This window comes from Sinocyclocheilus anshuiensis, unplaced genomic scaffold (assembly GCF_001515605.1).
Source record: "Sinocyclocheilus anshuiensis isolate Anshui unplaced genomic scaffold, SAMN03320099.WGS_v1.1 scaffold710, whole genome shotgun sequence".
NCBI classification, from domain to species: Eukaryota; Metazoa; Chordata; class Actinopteri; order Cypriniformes; family Cyprinidae; genus Sinocyclocheilus; species Sinocyclocheilus anshuiensis.
Genome location: NW_015544201.1, coordinates 514,099 through 541,071, shown reverse-complemented (window position 1 = coordinate 541,071; position 26,973 = coordinate 514,099). Strand labels below are relative to the sequence as shown.

General features: G+C 37.2%; 2 protein-coding genes across 2 annotated transcripts in view; one reads left to right on the top strand and one right to left on the bottom strand.

The window, feature by feature from the left end:
• The window catches only part of LOC107696841 (nuclear receptor coactivator 3-like), a 53,896-nt gene extending 33,750 nt beyond the window's left edge, over positions 1-20,146 (bottom strand). The window contains exon 1 of the mRNA XM_016497355.1: positions 20,076-20,146. The gene's annotated coding sequence lies outside the window, so the exon portion shown is untranslated. The remainder of the gene's footprint in view (positions 1-20,075) is intronic.
• A 4,794-nt stretch (positions 20,147-24,940) lies between these two features.
• Positions 24,941-26,973, top strand: part of LOC107696807 (protein kinase C-binding protein 1-like) — a 23,896-nt gene continuing 21,863 nt past the window's right edge. The window contains exon 1 of the mRNA XM_016497311.1: positions 24,941-25,049. Within this exon, the coding sequence (XP_016352797.1) occupies positions 25,036-25,049 (14 nt within the window). The 5' untranslated portion in view covers positions 24,941-25,035. The remainder of the gene's footprint in view (positions 25,050-26,973) is intronic.

Sequence of the window (26,973 nt, the reverse complement as noted above, 5' to 3'; positions counted from 1 at the left end):
TCAAATCGCAATCGCAATATCTGTCAAAAAAAATCGCAATTTGATATTTTCCCCCAAATCGCACAGCCCTACTTTGAAGGGAACCGATTGTCTTCAGAAAAGTTACGATGTTATTTTCATTTAATTTTTCTTATAATGCCTGATAAAGTAGCGTTTATGAGCGGAGTGCTGCTTTGATTACAGCCGTTACCGGGGAAACCGCTATTTCTGCCTCTCCTAAAGTGCCTCCTGCTGCCAGAGAATGAATTTGCATTTTCAATAAGCCTGTCTGCCGTTTTATATTTACACTATATACTAGGGATAGGCGATATGGGCTTAAAAAATATATCACGATATTTCTTGTATTTATTGCGATAACGATATCAATGACGATAATTCAGGGAATATAGCAATGACGATAATTTAGGGAATCCTGTTTCTTTAGAGAAAAGTATTATCTTTCCTATTTGTACCCAAAATAGGGTGTTGTGAGCATTACTGAGTACACACACGTAATGTAATGATTGTTTAATTCATACTGGAAGCCGGAGGGCGCTCTTGCGCAGAAACTCCACACAAATGCATCGCAGAAGTAATACTACTGACGACACTCCATGAAATCCCTAATATTTACAAAGATATCCAGTTATCGCTGAATAAAACACACAATGGAGATAGAGAAATTTTAACTGATGAAACTTGAAGACAATAAACATACGATTGCACAAAATATATGGTTTATCGGTGTTCTTCAATCTTGGGTATTTTTATAAGGAAAGTATATTTATAATGCAATGTTCGACATGGCCTTTATCACTGTATATAATACTATCCTTCTGTAAAATGAAACCACGTCTGGTCACAAAAAGAAGTATTTCAAACACTCAACTGTTATTAAGTTAATTTGGAGAAAAAGCATGTCAAAAAATATTATTATCACTGTATATAATACTATCCTTCTGTAAAATGAAACCACGTCTGGTCACAAAAAGAAGTATTTCAAACACTCAACTGTTATTAAGTTAATTTGGAGAAAAAGCATGTCAATAAATTATATCTTTGTTGGACAACAGGTTTGTAAACAGGCTCATACACATGCAAAACTGTATCGCACACGTTCTACTGTAGTACATTTATTCAGACCGATTTTTTGTGCACTGTACAGCCCTAACCAAACCAGTTACAGATTGTAAAAGGAGCTCGAGCTCCTCATTTAGCGATATAGGCTACTCCTCCTCAATTTCACGTCCGCTTTCCGTGATGTCGCTCCGCACTGTCGCACACAGAAATATGTCAACAACTAGACTTTATCGTTATTATCGCGGGAAGACTAATTCTTATCGTTGGGAGAATTTTTACCGGTATATCGCAAATGATAAGATATCGCCCATCCCTACTATATACAAATATATATTTCCTCCGGGGGAAGTGCCACCACACATAGAGTGTAAGTCTGTGGGAAACACCGCATTCAAATAGCCTACTGAATGCCCACTTTTCACAGTCCAATCAAATCCTAATGAATAAAAATAAAAATCAACTTTCATCCTACATTAATTCTTGTTGAATAATAATAATAATAATAATAATAAATTGTGGTTGATATTATTATTATTATTATTGTTAATTATATTGATTTGATATTCAAACATTTGTGGTCAGTAAGATTCTTTATTTTTTTTTTTATAAATTATTTTTTTAATTCAGTAAGGACACATTAAATTGATCATAAGTGAAGTAAAGACATTTATAATGTTACAAAAGTTTTCAAATAAATGTTGTTCTTTTGAACTTTCTATTCATCCACGAGTCCTGAAAAAAATACACCACGGTTTCCACAAAAAATTTTGGATAGTAAAACTGCTTTTAACATTGATGATGATGATGATAATAATATTAGTAATAATAAAAAGAACAACAACGGCAATAAGAAATGCTTTTGAGCACCAAATCAGTGTATTAGAATAGGGCTGTGCGATTATTCGAAATCATCATAAAATCGCGATTTGAGCGTGCGCGATTTCTAAATAGCTTTATAGCACGATTTTCCACGCCCCCGAGCTCCCGCAGTATGCTATCCGAACCAATCAGAATGCAGCGCGCTGTTCTAGAGACATGTTACAGATTTTTGATAAAGCTCTAAGCTCTTGATTTTCTTTTGGAAATATGTTTCAAATTCACACTGAATGCATTTATGACTGTAAAGCATGTCTGTGTGTGTCAAAATCGTGATTAAAATCGAAATCGCAAAATTGATCAAAGAAATCGCAATAGGTTTTTTTTTGTCCATATCGCACAGCCCTATATTAGAATGATTACTGAAGAATCAAGTGACACTGAAGACTGGAGTAATGGCTCCTGACAATTACATTTTCCATCACCAGATTAAAATAGAAAAGAGTTACTTTAAATTGTAATAATAGTTTTCGAATATTTCTGTTTTTACTGTATTTTTATCAAAGAATATATATTATATTCATATAACTTTATATAAAATGTATTGTTGTTGTTGTTATAATAATAATGATAATAATTATACAATAATAAGCCTCTCTAAAACCAATGAAATGCAGCAAGTATGAACACCATATTACAAGCCACATGTGCTTGGACAATAAGCAGTAGATTAGAGCCAGATCAGAGCACTCTCGTTCACTGTGAAGCACACTATGTACTGTATATTTATTGAATTAAATCACAGCTTTTTGAGGTTTAATAATACCATAGCACACCAGGCCATATTGCGATTTCAATTTTAATCCGATTTAATTGCGCAGCCCTAGTGTGTATTCGGTGTTGCTTACGGGTGCGCCACAGGCCCACTTTGTGTTCATAGCAATAAATCTGTTAATCCAACTGTGTTACTGTAACAGACCACCAGATAGTAAGTCATTCCTGCTGTGCAATATCAACACATGCACACATTACGCATCTTAATGTACTAGATTAGAAAGCATTTGAACGTTCGCCTTCCCTCTCGTTCAAGAAAATGGCACACGCAGCCCCATACCAACAATGCAAAGCAAAAACTGCCAAGTTCAGGAAAAATACAACAAACGCTGGCAGAATCACCTCCGCAGGAAAGAGAGCGAGGGAAAACAAGTAAGCATGGGGGTAAAAAAAAAAATCTTTTGCAAAAAATGCAAATTCATTCATTAATCTATGACAGAGATGCTTTCAGCAGCCTGACAGGGGGAAAAAGTACTGCAAAAGTGAGGGAGAAAAGGGGAACGGGGGTGGAAGGGTAACATGTGCCTGATCATCTAGCCTCGGTTTTACCCAGTGAGCTAATGTAGCATCGACTCTTTCAAACACATAAAAACACAGCACTCTGAGGGCAAATGGAAAAAACAGAGGGTGGGCCTCATTTTCCTCATAAAAAAGCCCATTTAAAGAGCACAGCTCCACTCTGAAAAACAACCACGGATTTTTGAACCCAGAAGGAAGGGAGAAAAGAGAGAGAAACTTGTGCAGCCTAAAATAATTTCTCTCTTTTTTTTTTTTCCCATAAATGCTTTTTATTTTTTCTTGAACTCATGCTGACTGCCCTGCGCCGTTGAACAACTTATTCATTCCAGACTGAGACTGTGTGGATTCCTTTTTCCAGCCTCCGCTCTTTCTCCCTCCCTCTCTCTCCGAGTAAACAGATGAAGAGCGTAGGCTCCATTCCAAACTGGTTCTGGGCGTTCCTGCGCAGCTCCGGCAGGGTCAGAAGTTTACAGTGGTTTTAATTTCACCTTTCCTCAGCCAATAGCAGCACAGCAGCTGAACTCTGACCTCTATAAAAGGATTCTACTGGCAGGAGGATGGCTGCTCTCTTTCGCTCTCCCATCTCCCCCTGCACTCTCTTTTCCTACTCTGTTTCTTTCTCACCGCTTGGATTTGTTTTGAAATTGGTAGAACGTGGGATTTCAAACAATGTTAAAAGCAGGAAGACTCAGCAGAGCTAAAGCAAAGGTTTCAGTGCTCAAGATAAAGTAATGCTGTAAACATGACTTTGCTATTGCTAAGGTGAAAACTACTTACTATCTTCCTTGTGGTATTGATACAGAACATATCACAAATGTTTCTAGAAGAATCTAAAAATGAACCAAGATCTATTAAGATGTTGGCAATAATTATTTCAAAATCATAATTTATCTTTTTAAATGATATTTATTATAAGAAGTCTCACTCTCTAATGAATAGCGCGCTAAAAGTAAATAACAAAACAAAATTAACCGTATAACCATGGACAGTAAGGACAGAAAAAATACTTACTATAGTTTTTTTGTTGATATCTATGGCCAACTTAAATGCTAATTTGCTTTAATCTGTTAACTCTGAAAATGTATTCTGTCTTTATGGTTTTTGTTCCATTTCTCAGCAATTTGCATATGTCATGGCAATAGTTTCAATATTTAATAATATTTAATTATTAAATTTCATTAAAAAATAAATAAGTAGATATTTAAATCTCCGATTATTAAATAACTGCAATAATTAATATGAAATAACCATTTCATTTTTGCATCAAATTGTTTGACTAGTTCACAGTAATTGTCATACAGTTTTTGTACATTTCAGGACATTTTGAACAATAAACAATCTTGGTACTCCAATGTAAAATGACGATCCTGAGGCAAATCTGGACTGGCCTAAAACAGGCCTTGCCTGTGTCTTGTAAACATCTGGTTCTCTCGAAGGACAAACCAAACGCTTTTTTCTCTTCCATCCTCCTCATTCACAAATCAAATTATGCAGTTTTCATAGTAAAGGGAGCTAAGTGCCCCATGCTGACCTCAGCCTGTGACCCCCTCTGTTCTCCAGGTTCTCTTTCCTCTCCTTCACCACATGCTGCCTCAACACGGGCTAAACGCCAGCTCGACGTAGGCTAACACTATTAAAAGTGTGTTTAAATGACTTATGAGCGCTGAGACAACAGAGAGGTCGAACGGGCCGAGTACCCAGGGAGCACAAGAGAAAGGCCGACGGCTGGGGAACGCTCCAAAGTGCCTTCAATATTGTAGATAAAAATCATCTAATCGAGTTTGAACTGCCAGTACGTTCGATGAAGCCCAGTCGGGTTCAAAAGGCTTTCCTGAATATTTCAAGGTTACACTTAAATACACTTGGTAGTCACCTTGGCAGAAAACCGCTGGCTGATTGGCAAGCCACAGTTATTTCATGAAAATGAATTGAGCTTCAAACAATGGAAGGTCTGGAACCAGTCAAACGGTAACAGACATGAAACATTTGATCGGAGACATCATCTTCTTTCATTTGCAATGCCGAAAGAGAAGGAAATCAGTAAGTAAATGTGTCACTCTCAAAAAGAGAGGTGCGTGATGGAAAACTTGCCGCAAAATGCATTTGAAATTGGTGCTAGCTTGTCTTTTACACAGCCATCAAATGTCAACTAGGTGAAATTCTCCAACATATCGGTGCAAAAAACCACAGTTATGCTGTGACCTTCCTCACTTGAGTTACACCAAAACAAAACTAAACCTATAAATAAACCAGGAAACTTCCTGTAACAGCGCATTATACATCTCGACCTGCTAAAGCAAAGCGGCAGCTAGCTTTCGGCGCTCTAAAGAGCAGAATTAGTGGGGTTAAAGGCCAGTTGCTTTTGTTGGCTTGTTCTTTCTTAAAGATAACCTCTGACCTGCTCTGGGGTCAGCAGTGCGCTCTCGCCGCTGCTGATGGTGTCTCACTGGGTGCTGAGTGAGAGATCGGTCACTACGCACTGATCCTGAACACTGTTTGGTCAGATGCTGATTGGAGACAAGCTCAGGTGATGAGTCAAACTGTCAGGGAGCATTGTGGCACTTTCCTTAGGCAAAAAAGACACATCGGCCTTTTAACATGCTGTTATTTCTAAGCATCTGACAGAACGAATAAATCATCGTGGATCGATTCACTCTATATGGCAGATATTGGTACATTTCAATCAATCAGAGTGATTTTTACATCAAAATCTTGTTAAAGGGATAGTTCATTCAAAAAAGAACATTCTGTCATCCTTTATTCACCCTTATGTTGTTAAACCTGTATGACTGACTTTCTTATGCGAAACAAAAAAGAAGATAAAAAAAAAAAAAAGCTGAAAAAGAAATTATTATTTTTTTGGTTCATTAAGGCTACGTCCACAGGAAGCCAGAGCTTTCCCTATCCGATCTTTTTTTCCCCCTCGTCTCAAGAAATATCGAGTCCACACAAAACCACAAAACGGACACAAAACAATGTAATATACATGCCAGTAGGGGTGTGCGATATTGACAAAAAATAATATCTCAATATTTTCTGGGATTTTATCGATGACGATAATTAGACGATATTTTGCTGAGTGTTTTATTGTGCTGGTACCTTAAGGACTGCCGAAGACAGCTGACTCCTAATGTTTTTAATATTCTTCATATTCTGTGTGGTGGTCAGTTCATACTGATAGAAATTAATCTTTTCCAATAAGTTTAAACAGATTTTTACATTTTATGGGCATTTTTACCTTCCATTTTAAGTGTCCATTATCTTTTGAGTCAAATTCTTACATTTAATCAGGGAATTAGAAGAATAAGACATTTGGGCTGTTACCAAGCAAATTAAATCAACACAGAAGTGGCATTTAGATGTATTTACACACATGTATTTTTTTTAATGCAAGACATGAATGCATTTAACCTGCAATTACAAATGCATAAATAATGTTTTGATATATTAAACATAAAACGTTGAATACTGATATTTGAAATGATTTAAAACATGAAAAAAATCTATTAAAAAAAAGAAAACGCCGAAATTTGAAATTAAAACCACCGGCAGGTGGCAGCAAATCCCTCTTAATAAGGGAGTCATTGCGCGCGGTATACAAATGAACATGGAACAATACATTTATTAATCTGTGTTAATGTTAGTTAATAAAAAGACAATCGTTCAGTGTTTGTTCATGTTTTTGTTGATGTTACGTGACGTAGCGGTGTCTGACTAGGGGCGAGACGTGGGCCGATGACGTCATCGTTTCAGAAAATATACAGATTCGCTGTCCACACGAAAACGCAAGGGTGGCGTTTTCAGATTTATCCACTCTGGGACCCGGTTTCAAAAAATAGCGGTTTCCACTCACCCAAGACGGCAGATACGTGTGGACGAAACGCCTATACGATACAAAATGTATGCGTAAACAGCTAAACGTATCTCCGTGTGGACAGGGCCTAAATGAACGTGAACAGGGCCCAATGTTATTTGGACCCGAACATTCTTCAAAATATCTTTCTTTGTGTTCTGCAGAAGAAAATAAGTTTATTTTAGGGTTAATTACCCAATTGCCATATTAATAGGGTGACACTAAGACCAGAAACACAAAATTCCAAATGCATTTATGATGCATCAAAAGTTGTCTACGAGAGATGTTTTTTGTTTCGAATCAGATGCAGAGTTATTTTAGTACTATTTATACATTATTAAAGCATTTATTAATATTTAGAATTAGCTTTTATTTTTTATATTTTCAGTTTAGCTTGTAATTTTGTTATGTGGTTTTGTCATTACTATTAGTTTTTTAATATTTCTAGTTAGCTTTCATTTATTTTTATTTCATTTTTAGTTTTAGTATTTAAACTTAAACTTTCAATTGGTTGGCAAAGCAACATTTCTAATTCTTGTTTAAGTTTCAGGGTTATTTTATTTCAGTTTTACTTCAATTAGAGAAAACTATTTTTAACAGGTTTAGCTAAAGAACATTGTCTCAAAGCTGGTTGTGTTGATTAAAGTTAGCAATTCATCTTCAATTCAGGAACTGTATGCAAGTTTTTTTTAACCTTTAAATATCCGTTTTAAAATCATTCTGATTAGCAATGGTCAAACGTCTGTTCTGGCTGTATGCAAGTTTGGTGAGTGCATACGAAATTCCGTGAAAAGTGTGGATTGCGTAAACTCAGCAACAAATGCACATGTACAGCTATCTACTGTAATTATGAGAGTGAATGCCCCTCACTTAACTGTAGGGGACTCCAAAGTCAGAAGAATACACAAAACTAGTCACTTTAAGCACTTTTTGAAACCCCACAATGGCTGAATGTGTCGTAGCATGCGCGCTAACTGCTAGGCTACAGCTCCGATAAAAAATGTCACATAAAAGTCAATGGTGGCACTTCCCTTCATATCAAATGTTGTACAGCAGTCACAACAAGCTCTGTTGGGACACTTCCTGTAAAATGTTTGCCATTTGTCGTCACCTTTAGAGTCTGTACTCCACACTAAAGGCAAAAGATTGGATTAGTCCACCCACTGAAATGCCTGCGAAGAAAATGACAAACGTCAAGATGCGAAATGAATGCAATCGATCTTCCAAACAGCATCAACCTGCGTTCTGGGCATCAGGGTTTTTTTGTCATCATTTGCAAACCACAAAGGGTGAAAGGTAAAGCAGGCCAGTATGATCTGATATATATATATAGGACTTTGGCAGTGTGTGTATACATAATACAAGTTTAATTAAAGTTTAGTAATGACAAAAGGCCAATGCAGTTGCTAGCTGCTCTATTAATAGTGCATTGGATAGATGGACCTCCTAGAGGGAAGAGGACGCCCATCATCTTTTCCACAGAGAGGAGAGCTGTCCCCGCCCACGACTGGCCTCATCACCTTGACAACAGGCCACAAACACGAGTGAAGCCATGGCGTCAGGCAGACAGACCAGGATGTAATCTGTTTTACCACAGTCTTGGACTCTAACCAGTAGAATGACATGCATTTCAAACCAAAAGCCGTAAGACCCTCCCACATCCTGTGGCACAAACATCTAAATCCAGAATCTTAATATGAATCGACAATGAAATCTCCAATATATTCAATGCAAATACGCATTTCAGCCTATCTGGTCAACCGTAGAATGCAGATTGTGGTGTCCATTCGGTCACGTGTGTCTCAGGTGTGTGACCAGTCCCGACAGCACACGACGGCTGCGACAGTGGCTAATTAAAACATTAATGATGTGATTAAAAGGACAGAGCATTGCTTTCCCCACCTGGTGCAATCTTTTTTGCCGAGGCCGACACATGAGGTGCATCTGCTCTGCTGCAAAGCTGCGATGACACCACATACCCGTTTTCTCACTGAGCTTGTATTCTACCTTTGATTTAATCACTGCAATGCTAAAATCCTGTTCAGGGTTGTCCCTTCAACATCATCAGATTATCGGCCTGAGACAGAGAGATTATGGACGCTGTGACGCTCCTCAGGAACAAAAGAAAGCTGAAGCCTATGGAAATACACAGTGCAAAAGAGGGGTGCATTGGATGCAAATAGGCTTTACGGTATGAAGGCAGACATATAATAAGAAAAGAACATCAGAGACCATGTAAAAACTACAGTCCACTTTTCAAACAGTGTTGCAGAGGGGTGCTTCCATAACATTGCTCATCCAGTCATATTTAGTGTATTATGCATTTATTTATAATCTACTACTAATTTATTATAGATCTTACCTTTTGTTTGACTAAATTATTAGAAAATAATCATTACAATATGATTATTTAATATATAAACATTTTGGAGTTTTCAGCAAAAATAACTCAACTGTGATACACCAATGTTTAAAAGTTTAGGGTCGGTAAGAATGTTTTTGTAATGCTCACCAAGGCTGCATTTATTTGATCAAAAATACAGTAAAAACAGTAATAGTGTAATATTACTACAATTTAAAATAGGCTAACTGTTTTCTGTTTTAATATATTTTAAAATGTAATTTAATCTAGCGATGACAGCTAAATTTTCAGCAGCCAATTCTCCCGTCTTCACATGATCCTTCAGACAGCATTCTAATAAGCTGATTTTGCTGCTCAAAAAACATTTCCTATTATTATCAATGTTGAAAACATTTGTGCTGCTTGATGCCTTTTTTTTAAGGATTTTTTTCTTGATTAATAGAAACAACAGCATTTGTTTGGAATAGAAATCTTTTGTAACTTTATAAATGTCTTAAAGGGTTACTCCACCCCAAAATGAAATGTTTGTCATTAATCACTTACCCCCATGTCGTTCCAAACCCGTAAAAGCTTCGTTCGTCTTCGGAACACAATTTAAGATATTTTGGATGAAAACCGGGAGGCTTGTGACTGTCCCATTGACTGCCAAGTAAATAACACCGTCAAGGCCCAGAAAAGTATGAAAGACATCGTCAAAATAGTCCATCTGCCATCAGTGGTTCAATCTGAATTTTATGAAATGACGAGAATACTTTTTGTATGCAAAGAAAACAAAAATAACGGATTTTAATAATAATTGCCTACATAGCCTAATAAGCGTTCAAGCACACGCATAAAGCTTGCCACAGCGCACTGGCAGAAGCTATGATTATGAATGTGTCAGGGAAAAACAGTAAGGAGGCTGCATTAACATTTTAATAATTCACTGATAAACAAGTGCTTTCTTTGTTTCGGTTTAAGAGATTAACTCGGCGACATCGACTCGTCATCTCCATGCGCCTGTGTGCATGTTTCACACGGATTACTAGGGCTGGTCCGAATACCATTTTTTGAGCTTCGAAGCTTCGGTAGTAATCAACACCGTATATTCGAAGCTTCGGAGGGAGGGGGCTGAACATATTCTTCTCTCAACACCGTGTCTACACCGGACGCCGCGCCGCGACAAAATACAATAGAACGGTTAGAACCTATTATTGTCTACAATGGATGCGGCACGGCGTGACAAATTCCCGACAGTAAACTGCTGCTGCGTTCTATTTATGACGTACTGACACAAATTTCAAATGATTTTCAACAGTCGCTTTGTCGTGTCCAGTGTAGACAGACTTTAGCTGTTGCGGCGCAGCGCGACACGACCGGTGTAGACACGGATAAAGGCAGGAATCTGTGTGTGTCTGTCTGTTTGCATTTTTATTATGTCGAGAACCGTTCATCCAATCGACTTCATGCGTGGCGGGTTTGTTGCTGCAGACCGAAGGGAGTGCAGTGTCGCATTTTGGTGCAATATGGACATGCGACACATTCAGAATTAATAAACTTTTAATAAACTACACAACAGCGTGAGCCGGAAGAGGCGCGCCTCGTGCGGGCAGGGCTTAGCCTATATATATGCTCCGAGAACGGACACTGCACTAGTGATACAAAACACACAGGTCTGTTAAGAGCAATACTTTTAATATAGACAAATTATTATTAAGCTGGGCTACTGTAGGCCTACGTTTTTTTTTTATGACTGCCGTATTCACAAGCTTGATGTGTTGTTGTGGTAGGCCAGTTTCAAATCGCATATTTGGCACACTGCCTTTTTCTTGTCTTCACTCAATTTAAAGTGCTCCCACATAGCTGAGGTCTTCAGCATTTTTGTCTTCTCTTCCAGATGAAATTAATCATGACGTTCATGACGTTCACTCATGGGCAATTCATATTCAAGCACGAATGAGAACCGTTTCGAGGGGGATGCCAGGTGTTCGGAAAAAAAAACAAATATTTGAATCTCAAAATTGAAAATCAAATGCCAACCCACCGAACGAATATTTGAATAATCGAATATTCTGGTCCAGCCCTATGGATTACATAATCTGAGAACATTTGTTTTCCATTTGAATTGGTTCATTTGAAAGTAGACATTTCACTCTCTTTAGATATATTTTAATGTCTGTAAGGCAAAGATATACACAGAGTTTCGCGCTCGAGTTCACAGACCGAGATGGCAGAAAGCGCATCCTGTTTTCTTTCATTATTTTACAAAAGCGCGTTTTGTTGTTATTGTGAGTGCACACAAATAAACAGAGAGTCTTTACAGATCTGAAAGATGTATTACTCTTATATGTATGACCAAAAATTACGGAGTAGCCTATTTTAAGAGCAAGTGAGCGCACCGGCGCCTCCATCTGTCCTTCAGTAAGCACTAATGTTCAGCTTACACACAGACACTTGAAAGATCAGCCGTTAACGATCTGCGTGACTTTGCCAATGTGGATTTTTTTTTCTGCGACTAAGCGACTAAAAAAATTTTTGGTCGACTAAGCCTCTTCTGGTCGATTAACGATTAGTCGACTATTAGGGGGGCAGCCCTGGTATCCACTGAACACAAACTGCGTATACTGTTCTACTTGTCTGTGTCAGCCGCACCACACGGATATGTTTTCTACGTTTATTTACGCTTTGATTTGAACGAAAACAGCGTATCTGTGTGGTGCGGCTGACACAGAAGAGCAGTTTGCGTTCAATGGATACTCTCCAAAATGGCACTATGGTGACGCGGAGGAGACAAATTGTTGAATAAAGTCGTTATTTTTGTTTTCTTTGCATACAAAAAGTATTCTCATCGCTTCATAATGCTACGGTTGAACCACTGACGGCAGATGGACTATTCTGACGATGTCTTTCATACTTTTCTGGGCCTTGACAGTGTAATTTACTTGGCAGTCAATGGGACAGTCACAAGCCTCCTGGTTTTCATCCAAAATATCTTAAATTGTGTTCCGAAAACGAACAAAGCTTTTACGGGTTTGGAACGATATGGGGGTAAGTGATTAATGACAAAATTTTCATTTTGGGGTGGAGTAACCCTTTAAGGTCACGTTTGATCAATTTAATGCAGTAGTGTATATACTGCTATTCGTGATGCAGCCCATCAACAGGTAAAAAATGTGGGGTGATCAACCTTGGGTGAAAGAGGTCAAGAGGTGAGGATGGGTTACGTTAAACAGGAAGAGTTAAGCATACAGTTATATAGGGGAATGTGAGAGTAGAAAGAAGAGGATAGGCACAGTTCACGTTTAAAAATCAATTTGATATGTCAGCAGCGATATTAAAAGACTGAGCTTGTGTATGAGACTAAATTTTGTCCCATGACCCACAACTGCACTCAAATAAAACTCTCACCTGGAGTAATGTAGAGTTAAAGGCATCATTCACCCAGAAATGAAAGTTCCTGATTGACTTTCTTTTACGGAGCATAAAATAAGACATCTTTAATAGAGACAGACAGTTACATATTTAGCTATTTTAAAGGGATAATTTACTCAAATTAAAGATTTGCTATCAATTACTTACTCGGTAGAACACAAAAGAAAGTCAAACAACATTGGCCCCAACTGACTTTCATTGTATTGGGGAAAAAAGCAAAACCCAAATTTTTCAAATATCTTTTTTGTGTTCCACAGAAAAAAGACAGTCATTGTCGACTACTAATTTTGAAGAATTTCAGAGCTGGCATGTTGTGATCCGTCATGAGACAAACAAGAACGAATGACGCTTGATGTACGGGTTTGAAAATAAGAAAAGAACCCCTTAGAGATTCTTCAAAATATCTTCTTTTGTGTTGCACAGATAAAATAGTCTTGCAGGTTTGGAACAATGACAGCATATTAATTTTTCAGTGAACTAGGCTAATCCTTTAATTGTAGAGTAAATATTCTACAGGAATGCAGTTCGGTTGTTAAAGTTTTCCAACACTACAGTGGGGTTTTGTAAGTGTGGAATTCTGAGTAACTCTCCACAAACCTTTCGTCAAATTGGGGGATGGGCATGCTGGCAAAATGAAAACAAGGTGGCCGCTAAGCAGATGAGAAGTTCATCCAAAGTTGACTTTCTCTCTTTCCATCTACTTCTCTCTCTCCCCCTCTCCTTCCTCTAGGCTCGACTGCCGGAGAACACATCTGGTAACGTTTACTTCGTGACTTAAAACTTTTCTCTACTATTATACAACAGGGCCCTAAACACAACACAAACACACACCAAGTCTTGCTAACTTTTTACAATGGTAACAAGACCAGACCAGGGCCTTACCCTCCCGTGGGGTTATTCAGGTGAACCCGTTTTACAAGCATTCTTCAGCAGAGGGTGAGAAAGCCAAAAAAACAAGAGGAAAAAAAAAAAACAGGAGTGTGCACTTTTCACTCTTTAAACCTCGTTAGCCATTTTGCCCGCTTTCTCTCCACTTTTCTCTGCAAAAACAGGAAAACTACAACAAATCTGAACTGGGCTGGAAAATGCAACAAATTAAGCACGACAGCAATGAGAAAATGAAAAACCGAACACAATATTTTCCTCCTCAAGCACTATCACCATCTTAAGAGAAAGTCTTCATGCACAGACAGCCTTTGCATGTATTTTCAAGTTTCACTTTCAGACACCCACAGCACTGCAGAGAGCTTCCTTCCGCGTATGTGTGCATATCGTGCACACGCCGTCGCCAGGCACATCCAGCTCATCGTCACCGCCCGAACGACCTTGAGTTCATGCAGGAGTGTCGTCATGGCAACACAGCTTTACACAAGCAGCCACAGCTGGATGCAACTTACACATTCCTCTTAAATTCGACTTGTGCTATAGGACACTGAAGAGACCTGTAAAATGTAGTGGCGACGCTCGCACGCAGATGCCATGCTTAATTATGACTCATAAGTTTCCAAATGATTCGCACAGAATTTTTGACTTGCGAAAGACAAACCTTCACAGTTGAGCTCTTGGCTGGGTGTCTAAACGAGTGAAGGGAGAAAGTTCTCAATATGCGGTTTACGAGCAGAGTAAACAGAAAGAAAAACTGGAAATTTATTCCATGATACACAATCTGGCATCCATTCACAGTGCTAAAGATGTACAGGAGTGGAAGAGTGAAAGGATTTAAATTTATTACTCTCTCTGGACTTGATTGAGAAGGACTAACTTTACTTTTCTGCTTGTTTCTCTAGTTAGCAGAATGGAAAGTTACAACAGGCTACAAATTAGTGTCGTAAATTATGGCACAAGCTCCAAATCCTAAATATTTACACTTGAAAATGTTTTCGTTGAGGATCTGACCGGTGCAATAAATCATTAATATCCTGTAAGTTCCAAGTGGTTCGTTTTTCGATTAATTTTGCACACGAGTCAACCTCGCCACACGTATTAAAAGTTTACAGGGCTAAAATATCCCGCCTGCACCAACACCTTTAACTACTCTGAGCAAAAAGCCATTATAAGTAGCAGGTATCACATTTCAATTAGTGCAACAATCAAGCTTTTGTTTCAACCCACTGCCACCAACACAAGCGCCTTGGAGCAACACTATACACCCCCCACCATTAATCTTACATTTGAAACAAACACACAGATACATGATATAACTGGACCATTTTCCCTGCTCTGAAAATAACCGTCACCCACAACCACACTGTTTTCCTTTTTTCGCTCTCACAGCAGCATTTCAACTTCTTCAAGTATTGTGGACTGATAAATGCAAAATGTGCGGGGACGATCAGACAAGTGTCAGAAGGGTGACGAGAAGCACATTAGTCATTCTGCCGTTTTGCTAGTCACAATGTCCTGCGATCCAAGAGGAAACCACAAAATATCTGTGCAAAAAGGAACATTTATAAGACATTTAGGAATATTTCATAGAAATTAATTAATTATTTTCTGTCTACCATGGAACACAAAGGGTGATTTTTGGATGAATATCCTGGTCGCTTTTTTCCAAATAATGAAAGTGAATGGGGACTAGGGCTGTCAAGTTCCAAAATTAAAATAAAAAAAAACTGTAAAAAGTATCCTAAAAGTGGGTCATAAGACTTTGCGCAAGTCTTCTGAAGTAGCATGATAGTTATGCAGTGTTTCCCCTGCCATTATATTAGGGGGGCAGCCCGCCCCCCTTGAAGGTTAAGTTAATTTTATTTAATTATATTTTCTCTCTGCGATATTTGAATCATTTTAATAATAGGCTACTTAAATCAAAACGTTGCAAAAGGTCAAAGTTTTAGTTCGACGCATATAGCAGAGAATTGCTTGACGTTAAAAAGAGTTAAGTGCAATAAGTTGCAGAAAAAAACTCTTTGCCGTCTCGTCTTGCTTTCTGACAGACTCACACCTGAAGCGCGCGCACAAGCCGCATCTCGCACAGTGTCTCTTCCGTTCTGCTGCACACGTGCAAAGCGTGCGCACACACAGAGAGACGCGTTTCAGTTGGCGCGCGAACACCGAGTTGATTCGTCTTTCACATCTCCTCCTTATGTTTGAACAGACACATACACACACAGAATTATGTCAATAGTACCCATCTCGACGATCATTCTCGTAAAAGCAGTCAGTTATGTTTTAAATGAATGTAAACGGCTGAGAAAGAAATCGGATGTGTATCATTATACTGGATCCGTGCAGTCGGATTTAAAGGGACAGCAGCCTATAAATACGTGCTGCTGAATGTCACTAATGTTAATCAAACAACAAAACAGCTATAACAAAGATTCATCTAAATTTAATTAATACAGTGAACACAATGCAGTTTTATTTTACACTTAATTATTAAATTTCTGTACCTGAATACTGTTTATTTTATCTATGCTTGTAAATTGTGTATTTGTTCTTTTTTCCCCCTTTTTCTTTCTTTTTTTTTAATTAAACAAACTAAATAGCCTTATGTTATTTATCTTATTTACACGACGGCATGTCATTTCGGTCTCTACGTTATGGTTCCACCCCGATGCACACGCGTACACGTGCACACACACACAAACTCACACACGTGCGCGCACACACACAAGTGAGCACACTCCCACTAGTATTTTTAAATATTAAGCCGCAAAACGACTATTTAAATATGAATTCTGCGTGTCTATGTGTTAATGAATGGCACAGACATGCGGTTTTGTTTACCTCTTGTACTGAAGCGCACGTGACGTTTGCGGTGATTTTAGTGTCTCACTAATGAGGACATAAATACATGAGCAACATCTCCATATATTACTATTGTTCAGTAGAATGTACGTAATAGGCTACTACTACTACTAAAATTATTAAAACCTTATTTTTAAAGGAATAATCATACAATATTTCTTCAGTGTTTTAATTGTAATATTAAATTACCTTTATTTTCCAAAAAATGTTTTAATTTTCATTACTTAAAAGATTAAATGAATATTTTTTGCCTTAAAAATGTAAATACACAACACAAAATTTCTGAGCAAAAAATCATAAGACTATTGTAAGAATAAATGAAACTTGTTTTTATGTTTTCAAATAATTAGACCTGCTAAATCAGAATTTGGTAACAATAAAACATCTCATAGGGCCTTAAACATGTGATTTTTGCTAAACTTTTAATAAATTGATGTTAAATTGTTTAAGTTTCATGATTTTAATTAATTAGATATGCTTTATTATTAATACAATTTCATCTAACCATTAAAAAGGAGTCCAGAAAAAAAAAATAAAATCTGCCATTCACAGAAGATAACAGTCATTTAGGATCTTACATAATTAGATTTAATCAGCAAGAAATAGAGCCCGACCGATATGGGTTTTTTGGGGCCGATACCGATACCGATATATTTAATTGAACCATTAAAAAGGAGTCCAAAAAAAAAAAAAAAACGGAACCCCTCCCCCCCCCCATTTGTTGCTTAATTGCTTAATGTTAGCAACTAACTGAAATATAATATGTTTAAACTGAAGTATTACAATTACTAAAATTAAAACTGAAATAAAAAAAATTAAGCTAGATATAGAAATACTTATAAAACTACAAAAAATTACAAAAGCCCATATTATATTATCAAAATATTATATTACTAAAACTTAATTCAAAATATGAAAAAATACTAAATTATTTATTTTTATATAAACAATACTAAAATTACAATGTCACTGACTAATGACATCAGTTAACGGCCCCTAGATGGCAAGATTATCAGTGAATAATAACTTAAATTTTGGACTGTTCATCACACAATGCTTCAGAATACATAAAATATAGCACACAAGTCATATGGACGACTTTTATGATACTTCATGGTGCTTTTGCCACCGGTTGTCCTGATTCAGTCTCATTCTATTTAAAAAGAGTGGTCAGGATATTCCTGTTAATGACAATAAAATAATAATGACAATTTTCATATTTTTGGGTTAACTATTCCTTTAACCACAACAATGGACATTAAAATAAGACAAAATGTAAGATGTTTAAATGTTCGAATCAAAACTCCAATGGTCCTTCAAAAATCATGGGAAATCTTTCGCACAAGCATTTTTTTCTTCCCCTGAGAGAGTCCAAGTTAATGAGTTATAAAGCCCGAGCTAACAAATGGACGAGGACAGAGAATCTATGCATCCTTTAATTCTTAACCCCGTCTGCAGTCAAAGCGTTCAACACAAGATTGATTCATAGTTAATGCAGCCTGACGCTCGGCGTGTGAGAGAGAGGGAGCTGGGGAGAAAGGAACAGATAAAGGGGGAAGGGGGGGTCAGCCTGCGACCAGTGTGAAGAAGAGTTCAGAGGGTCTTTTCCCACACGCAGTCAGGGCATCCGTGGGTCCCGTAGCGTGTGAGCACCAACATACACCGCTGTGCATAACGCTTGTTCTGTTTTCATGCATTCAACTACAGAACTGCTTTAAAAACACACTTATATTAAACTATTTTTATACACAGAATAAGTGCACTACAGGCTAAAGAGGCTGCAGCTTTGAAATTTAATAACATAATTATTAGGAAGCTCTTACTGCACTGTGGAGGCGATAAAAGCACATCAGTCACAGTTCTAAAAATATGTTATTAAACAGTCTACCAGTCTGTTATCTACCTGTACCTTCACTGTCCAAATAACAAGCAAAATATATTTCACAGCGTCTATATATGTCAGCATGAGTGCATGTGGATTTCAGGGAAACGTTGGTCCTACAAATGTGGTTCTGTGATGTTTCTATAAATGGCCAGTGAATATGTTCGAAACGGTGGGATGTGGTCAAACTCTCCTCGCTCAGAAACTGCTGCATTTGGATCACTACATAACGCGAAAGCTGTGAATTCAGTGGAACTTCCTCAACCTTTCCAGCAGCGCTGCAGTGCACTGACTACCTCAGGCTAAATCGTTGCAATTAACATCGCAAGAGCAAAGAATGGGGGTGTTAAAAAATAGTGTCTGTTGACTCTGATAAGAATCATTCACGTTCCTGCGTTCACAATATGCACGTTTAAAACACTCCTGTCATGTCCAACAATACTGTCTGGGTAGAGAGTTCACTGGGGTTTGAGACAGCCATAATTACAGCATCTAATACAGTCAGTACGACCTACATCACATTTGAGCTGCACAAATATGCAATACAACAAAAAAAATCTAAAAGATGAGAGTTATCACAGGGACTTATCCTGCTGGCTTGTGCATCACTAAAGTGGTCTACACTGATTTTAACTGTATTAACCCTTTAACTGTTTTCTCAGCTAATTAATACACCACAGTTAGGTAGGTAGCAAAACAAAAGCATAAAACACTGTAAATAATGCCCAGCTTTGATTTGTTCATTTCTGACTTATGATGATTTAATCTCCACCCTCTGTGTCATTAACCAGGAAACCATCTTGTTGTTTGGGTCATTAAAAGCTACACAACATAAGTGATACAAGTATAAGTGAGTATAAGTGAAGTGACGTGGCCAAGTATGGTGACCCTCATACTTGGTGACCCCAACATCCTCATAATAAAACATTACACAATACATCTGAACAGATCGTTTGAGGTCAATACGTTTTTATTAAAGGTCAGAATGAAAAAGTTGGAAGAATGAATAACAATAAGTATGCGTGATAGTGACAGATAAAGGGTTAAGATAATGTGAAACTAATTTAAGCTCATGTAAACTATCAGGTGATCCAAAAACTGGTCAACAAACTTGCTGCTGATCAAAGATTGAAAACAAGCAAAAAGTCCATACTGTATTAATATTACATAAACCAACAACGGGAATCGTACAGCAATTACAAAAATAACTTAATCGTTTAGGGTTGTTGTATATCGCAAAACATTCAGACTGGATTCAAATCGCTACAAAATGTTCATTAACTTAAGAAAACAGTGTTAAAACTGCGTCTACTTAACGGCAAAACGTTAATATGACCGCATAAGAATTTTCTTTAAAAATGCACAAACGGATCTTATGAAAAGTAAACAAACATGCTGGAGAATGTTGTCTCTGGCAACACTGTGTTACTACGATTATTGTCTCAAAGGCAGAATAACTAGGTGGCAAGATCCCCACCGTGGACAAGAATGTACTTCTGAATAACCGGCATCACGTAACATTGTTTCACGAACACAACAATTGCTTAAATGCATCCATTTACGATCGCGAAGAAGTGATTCGGTTCACTTACCGGTGTAAATGTATCCAGTGAAACACTCCAGTTTCTTTAAGCCACTTCTACGCATCCGCCATCTTCTGCATTAGCTATGTTTGTTTAAATGGGAAACACTCCCAAAGCTTAAAGAAGCCTGCCCGAACCATGCGCGCGGGGGGCTGCTGGGTAATGTAGTCCTGCCATTCGGGCGATACGAGCATTCTACACAGAGCTGGAAAGGAACGAAACTACAAGTACATGAACCCCCGCAGATCGAAAAATAGACATCCAGTAGGAGATGGGCAGTAGTAGCAATATCGTAGAAAAAAATATAGTGCATTTATTTTTAGCTCTTTCAAGGACCACATAGAGATAACGGTCACGTATCCCTAATGAGTAGGCTGACGTTACGCCTTTATTTGCATAAGTTGAGTGTGATGAATTCGCTGTCTTTGCGAGAGATCGAATTATTTGTTCGTAGCACACCTTTTTATTCATAGTCTATCAAATCAAATCACTTTATCGGCACTACAACGTGTACGTAGGTCTCATGTGGTCCACCAACATTGCAGCCACGTAGTGACAGTATAAGGCAATGTACAAGAACACCATTAACTCACTGCACAATTTACACATAATACACAATATCGAGATTTACATGTAGCCTAATATACAGTATGCACACAAAGAATACATTACACAATATGTAGCCTACAAGCACTTGAACAGTTGCGAATAAGTTGCCGAATTCTTTTTAATATGCACAATACTGCATAATGTAAACTAGTTACATTTGCCACCAAAAGTGACAGAAATACTGTGGCTATTTAAACGTGGAGGCAAATATTTTTTAGGCAAATAGGGAGGCGAACATCTATAACTTTATTTTTCATTACTAACATGTTTGTTTTTCTAGACATGATATATTATGCATTGATTTTATTATGCATTAAAATAAGCTATTGTTCACATTGATGATACTTGCAAAGTAAATTATATTTACTAAGCAAATGGGTGACATACTATGTGTTTTTGTATGGTTAGAAAGAATAATATGTTCTTGCAAAGGTAAAATGCCCCGGAAAATCCATTTTAAGTGTACAAATAGTAAATAATAATAAATTTAAATAAAAAAAAATGTAACTGCTGCATGTGCAGGAGGAAAGGTTACAAAATAAAGGCTGTAATGTATAATATGACACAGCAAACTATGATAGTCTTACTGTAAATTATCAAAGGCATGTGTTTCTATGCCTGATATACATAATAAGCTCATATTTTCTGATGCATATTTATATATTTAGATGTAAAGAGAAATAAATGCTCAAAAAAGCATTTTAGGACACACTTGTATTCTTGTGGTCTGCAGAGTATGTAAGTGCTCTGCCCTCTGAAGACCAGACATGGAAGATAGCAATGAACTCGGAGTAGTGATTAGCGCATTGCTTGCTGTTTACTGTCATGACATTTCCCTGCTATACAACCTCTGGTCTCATCTGGCCAAAAAAACGTAGATGTGAAACTGAAGCATCAAGCAATTTGATAATCACTGAGGAAAAACTCATATAACTAAAGGATATATTTTCAAATTCCTTTGTGGACTTGTACGCCAAGGAAATGTGCAAATTTGAAGTGGAGTGGTACTTTTTAAGTCTTATTTTTAAATAATGTAGAGCAATAACATGCTATATGAGATTAAAAATTTCAGTTTTGAGCATATTTGACCACAAAACTGAGAGTGCCCCAATAACATTCTTCAGAAACCCAGAAAGAGGCCCATAGACCTGTTGTTGTTCCCTCCCCCAATTCACAGCACAATCTCACTTCCCCCTTCCAAGAGTGTGAAATGGTTTACCACCCCAACCCCCTCACTCTGTCTGTCCCCTTTGAAAGGACAGGAGATAGCCGTTTTAAAGGACAGGAGATAGCCCCTAATCATCTGCATCTATAGATTCTCTACCTGCAAACATGCAGTCATGAACCTCTCTTTTGTCCATCCCCTCTCCAGATGAAGTGCTTTAAAGATCTACTAGGTTAAATCACCTCTTCAGGAATGTATGAATGAGGAGTGAGTAAAAAAAGTGCAATAATTACATCTGTTTAATTCAAGGTTAGGAAATTGTATCACTGCGCTTGAAGCTCTTTAAAGGGATTGTTCACCTAAAAAATAAACATTCTGTCATCATTTACTCACTGGAACATTACTCCAACCCTGTATTACTTTCTTTTTTTTCTGTGGAACCCAGAAAAAGACATTTTGAAAAATGGCTCAGTGTTGTTGTTTTTTTGCCCATTCAATAGAAGTCAGTGGGAAATGGTTTGGATACCAAAATTCTTCAGAATATCTTCTTATGTGTCCGCCGAAGAAAGAAAGTCATTCAGATTTGGAATGACATGATGGTCAGAAAATGATGACAGATTTTTCATTTTTGGGTGAATTATCCCTTTACGGCAACTGAGTGTTTAATAAAAGAGATGGATGAAATGCTATTATTTCTAGATATCTCTAGAGATCTTCCAAGCTGTCAGTATTTTTTAGAAAATATATACAGTATAATTATATATACAGTTTTTTATAACTAAACTGCATTTTAAACCAGCAAATCCTGTGAATATCTTAAGATACTATAGATATGGAGCTGAATAAAATCAGTGTGCCTATGGAAAAACTCTCCATATTATCAATATTTCTTTGGCTTGAGATCTTCCATGCTGTGTGAGTGTGTGTCTGTGTCAGTATGTGTTTTGATTTATTAATGCAGCAGGGAGTCTCAGACAGCTGTCCTCAGCATAGATGACAACATGAGGAGCAGAAAGCTAAATAGTCTCCTCTAGTGGACAGTCTGTGACATGACCTACTAGGTCTCTGAACAGTATTGACCTCATTGTATGTTTTTTAGATGACGAAGGGCTATGTTTAGCATGCTGTTTATTGCTTTTAAATAATGTAATTACACTTTGGTTACCATCATTCATCAAAATATCTTCTTTTGTGTTCCACTGAAGAAATGAAATCATAGAGGTTTGGAATGACATGAGTGTGAGTAAACAATGACAGAATTTTCTTTTCTTTTTTTTGGCGAACTATCCCTTTAAGAATTACCTTTTAAGTTTTGTCTAAGGAATTGGGCTAGTAAGGAACCATCCAGAACACCATAGCAACAACCCACAAAACCCTGGCAACAGGATAGTAATGCACTAATAAACACCCTAGTATTGTGTTAGTGAGATTTGCATGGGCAAGCAAATGTAAAAATCAAAATGTGTAAAAATCTAATAAGTTATTAGTCAGTTTCAGTAGCCTTTGATTAAATGTGCATGTGTTGTTGGTTCCTTTTAGATACTAAAACACAAAGTCTGGTTTTGCAAGGAGACATCAAGTGTGGGGTGTGTTTTGGCAGCTGAACCACTGCAAGGTGCTTTTAAGTTGTTATTTTTTAATACAATTTTTTACTGTATGTGTACGTTAAAGGTACCATTCCGACAGCAAGAACTATGTAACAGCAAGATTAATGTCTTGGGTATGATGTGTTTATTGGACCTGCGTTAGCATGAAGCTGCAGTTTCACAATACATTAATTACACTTACGAATAACAGTAAAATGCTGCAAATATTTTTTTCTTGCGCTTGAAACACGATTTACACCTTTACAAAGCTTCTCTTGCGCATGCAAATTTAATTTAAGCTTACAGTCTTATGTACACTTCCACAACTCTTACCCTGCGTATGCAAATCTTTTTGACGTCATTCTACCTTCATACTTCAGAACCTGTCGAACTAGAGTGGGTTTCAGATAAGCTGTGCCCAAACCCCACCCTCTCAGGTCTGTTTGAAACATATGGTAATGGCATCTTGAGTATAAATTAAGGCTGGAATACACTACATGATTGTTCAAATCTGAACAGATTTTAAAACACTAGGCATCATACATTTACCCGCCTGAAATAGTTACAGAAAAAACTAGGCATCATACACTAAATAACTGAGGATCACAAACTGCCCGACTGTTAAGTCATTCAGAACACTACAAACTTATACAGAAACATGTTTGATATCTTCCTCAGACTGAACTGATTCATAGTCTGAAGCTAAAAAAAACAGAGTCTGATATCTTAAAGAGCTGCTGGTCCCAAATGACTTAAATTGTATTTTCCCCCTACTAAGGTATTCAGTGGGGACCAGCAACTGTTTGGTTGCCAACATTCTTCAAAATATATATATATTTTTTAAATTCCACAAAAGAAATAAACTCATACAGGTTTGGAACAACTTGAGAGTGAGTAAATGATGACAGAATTTTCATGTTTGGGTGAACTGTCCCTTTTACTGTTTGAGTAGAAATCACTCTTAACACTAATGTACTTGAAGAAACAACTAGATAACCAACCCAAGCTGTTATGATGATATGAATTTGTAGAATCAATGATGTGGTACGAATTAGTGAATGATTCAGAGGTAATGACGTAGTGAGCGATTAACAAATTCAAATTGAAACTTTTCTAACTGCATATAATATGCAAATATATGTATTAAGGCTGAAAAAACAGATGAACCAGATATCTATCATTTCAGTATGATTTTCCTTTAAGCAGAGAGTTTAATTTCAGCACTCAATGCCTTGTCAAGGCCTTTTTACTACTTTAACAATTACTTGTTTTAATTTAATGTAAAACACCTTTAACAAGAGCTTGACTGTAAATAATTTAGCTCAGTTTTAGCTGTACACATCAAGGCCTAGCTCCTTTTTCAGTTCACAATCCTGCCACAGCCTGTCTGTACCGAACAAAAGAAATTTACTCAGGAAACCTGTCAGCCAATCAGCTGCTGCCTTTCATCCTGTCTGTAAAAACCGGCCAATCACAGAACTGCTTTCATTGCTGTTATCAGAATGTTGGCTTGGCTGGCTTGGAGAGCAGAGACTGCTGTGTAGAGAGAGAGAGGGAGGGCTGTCCTCCATGTTTTAGTAAGCATTGACATTATCCACTGTTTTAAGCCATGCATCCACAGAGGTAAGAGATTTTTCATTGCTTATATGCTTTTTACACTACCTCTTAACGCTAATGGTTGAATTATGTCATGCAGAAATACAGGATTTTCTGAGAGACGGGACAAAATCCTGTCCCAACACCAAAGAGCTGGATCCTGGCAGGCAGAGGCAACTCAGAAATCACACTCACACTGTGTTTTAGTCACCAGGTTCGCATGGCTGACCTGTGCTAACACTGTGACCAAACTGGCCTCTCTCCTAGTCAAGTTTCTCTGGAGCTGGAGAGGAGCACAGTTGTGTCAGGTTGTGTCACAGGCCAGGCCTCTCAAAATGGAAGGCCCTGAGGAGCAGACAGTACAGACTGTAAGAGGAAGTGCACATGTAGACTGGCAGAAAGATCGAGCAGCAGTTTTGGCTCAGGTTGCAATTTAAGGGAACACACACTTTCCAATGGCCGACAAAATGCTGAATGTTCATTTTGCTCAGGCTATAGGCCTAAAGCACAGAGCAGATTGCATTTGCTGACAGGGTTATTGGATCTGAAATAGAAGAGACTTTCTTTTCTATCAATAGATGCATATAGATGGTATAATAGGCTTGTGTTTGTCTTTCTGGGTTAAATAGAGGCTTCTGTCTGTTTACTCAGGATGTAAAGACTCTGTACAGGCCAGGCATTTTATCAAAACTTAAGTTGTGGTATGAGTTGGCAGCCATTTCAGACAGACTTCCTCTTTCGGCTGTGCAACCACAAAGACTGTGTTTGTGTCTGTGAATGCAAGCATATTGTCTTAATGTGGCATTATTAATATTACGTTTGTATCCAGTATTTCAAATATTTCTCTTGGATGGCAAATCGTTGGATACTGTATTTAATACAGCAGGGGTCTGATCAGAGGTCAAAGCAGTGGAATAGTGGTTTTTCCACAACCATAATGTCAAACTGAGGTGTTTTTTTTTTCTTAACCTGCCATAGCAGTCATTGTCTGCAAAATAACTTGCACGTTGGACAGTTTGGCTGTTAAAGCAAGTGATTAAACCTGACTGTTTATCGGCTTCACCTGTCTGACTGACAGTGTATGTGCAATCGTGATTTCCTGATATCTGTTTGAGATTATACTTTAGAAATGTGATTTAATGTTTAACTGCTGAGATTTGTGGGGGGTGGATCAGTTTGTGTGTTAAAAAGAAAAGAGCAGAGAATTAATTACTACAGGGAGATATAAGAAACATCATTTTGAATTATCATCATCAAATCATTTTTATTAATAGTAGACAAAGTTTCCATATTTCTTTCTAAATATTACTCAAATTATGTATTTTTGTTTTATTGTTTTAAAAAAGAAAAGAAAAAAAAGTATAAATGAATGTTACTCAAAAAATGTCATGTGGTGTAGCAATATTTTTTGCACCTTGAATAATGGGTTGGTTGTTGCTTATATGTATATGTATATATATTATATATAATAATAATAATAATAAATATATGTATGTATTATATACAGTACTGGTCAAAAATTTGGGATCAGAACGATTTTTAATGCCCTTTACAGGAGTTTCTTATGCTCATCAAGGCTGCTTTTATTTGATCAAAAATACAGGAAAAAATGTAATATTGTGAAATATTATTATGATGTAAAATAGCGTTTTTCTATTTTAGTCACATGATCCTTCAGAAATCATTCTAATATTCTGATTTATTATCAGTGCTGGAAACTGTTCTGCTGCTTAATATTTTTTTTTAACCTGTGATCCTTTTTTTCAGGATTCTTTGATGAATAAAAAGTTCAAAAGAAGAGCATTTATTTAAAATAGAAATCTTTTCTAACAATATACACTACCGTTCTAACGTTTGGGGTCAGTAAATTTGTATTCTTTCTTTTTTTGAAAGAAATTAAAACTTTTATTCAGCAAGGATGTGTTAAATTGTTAAGAAGTGATAGCAAAGA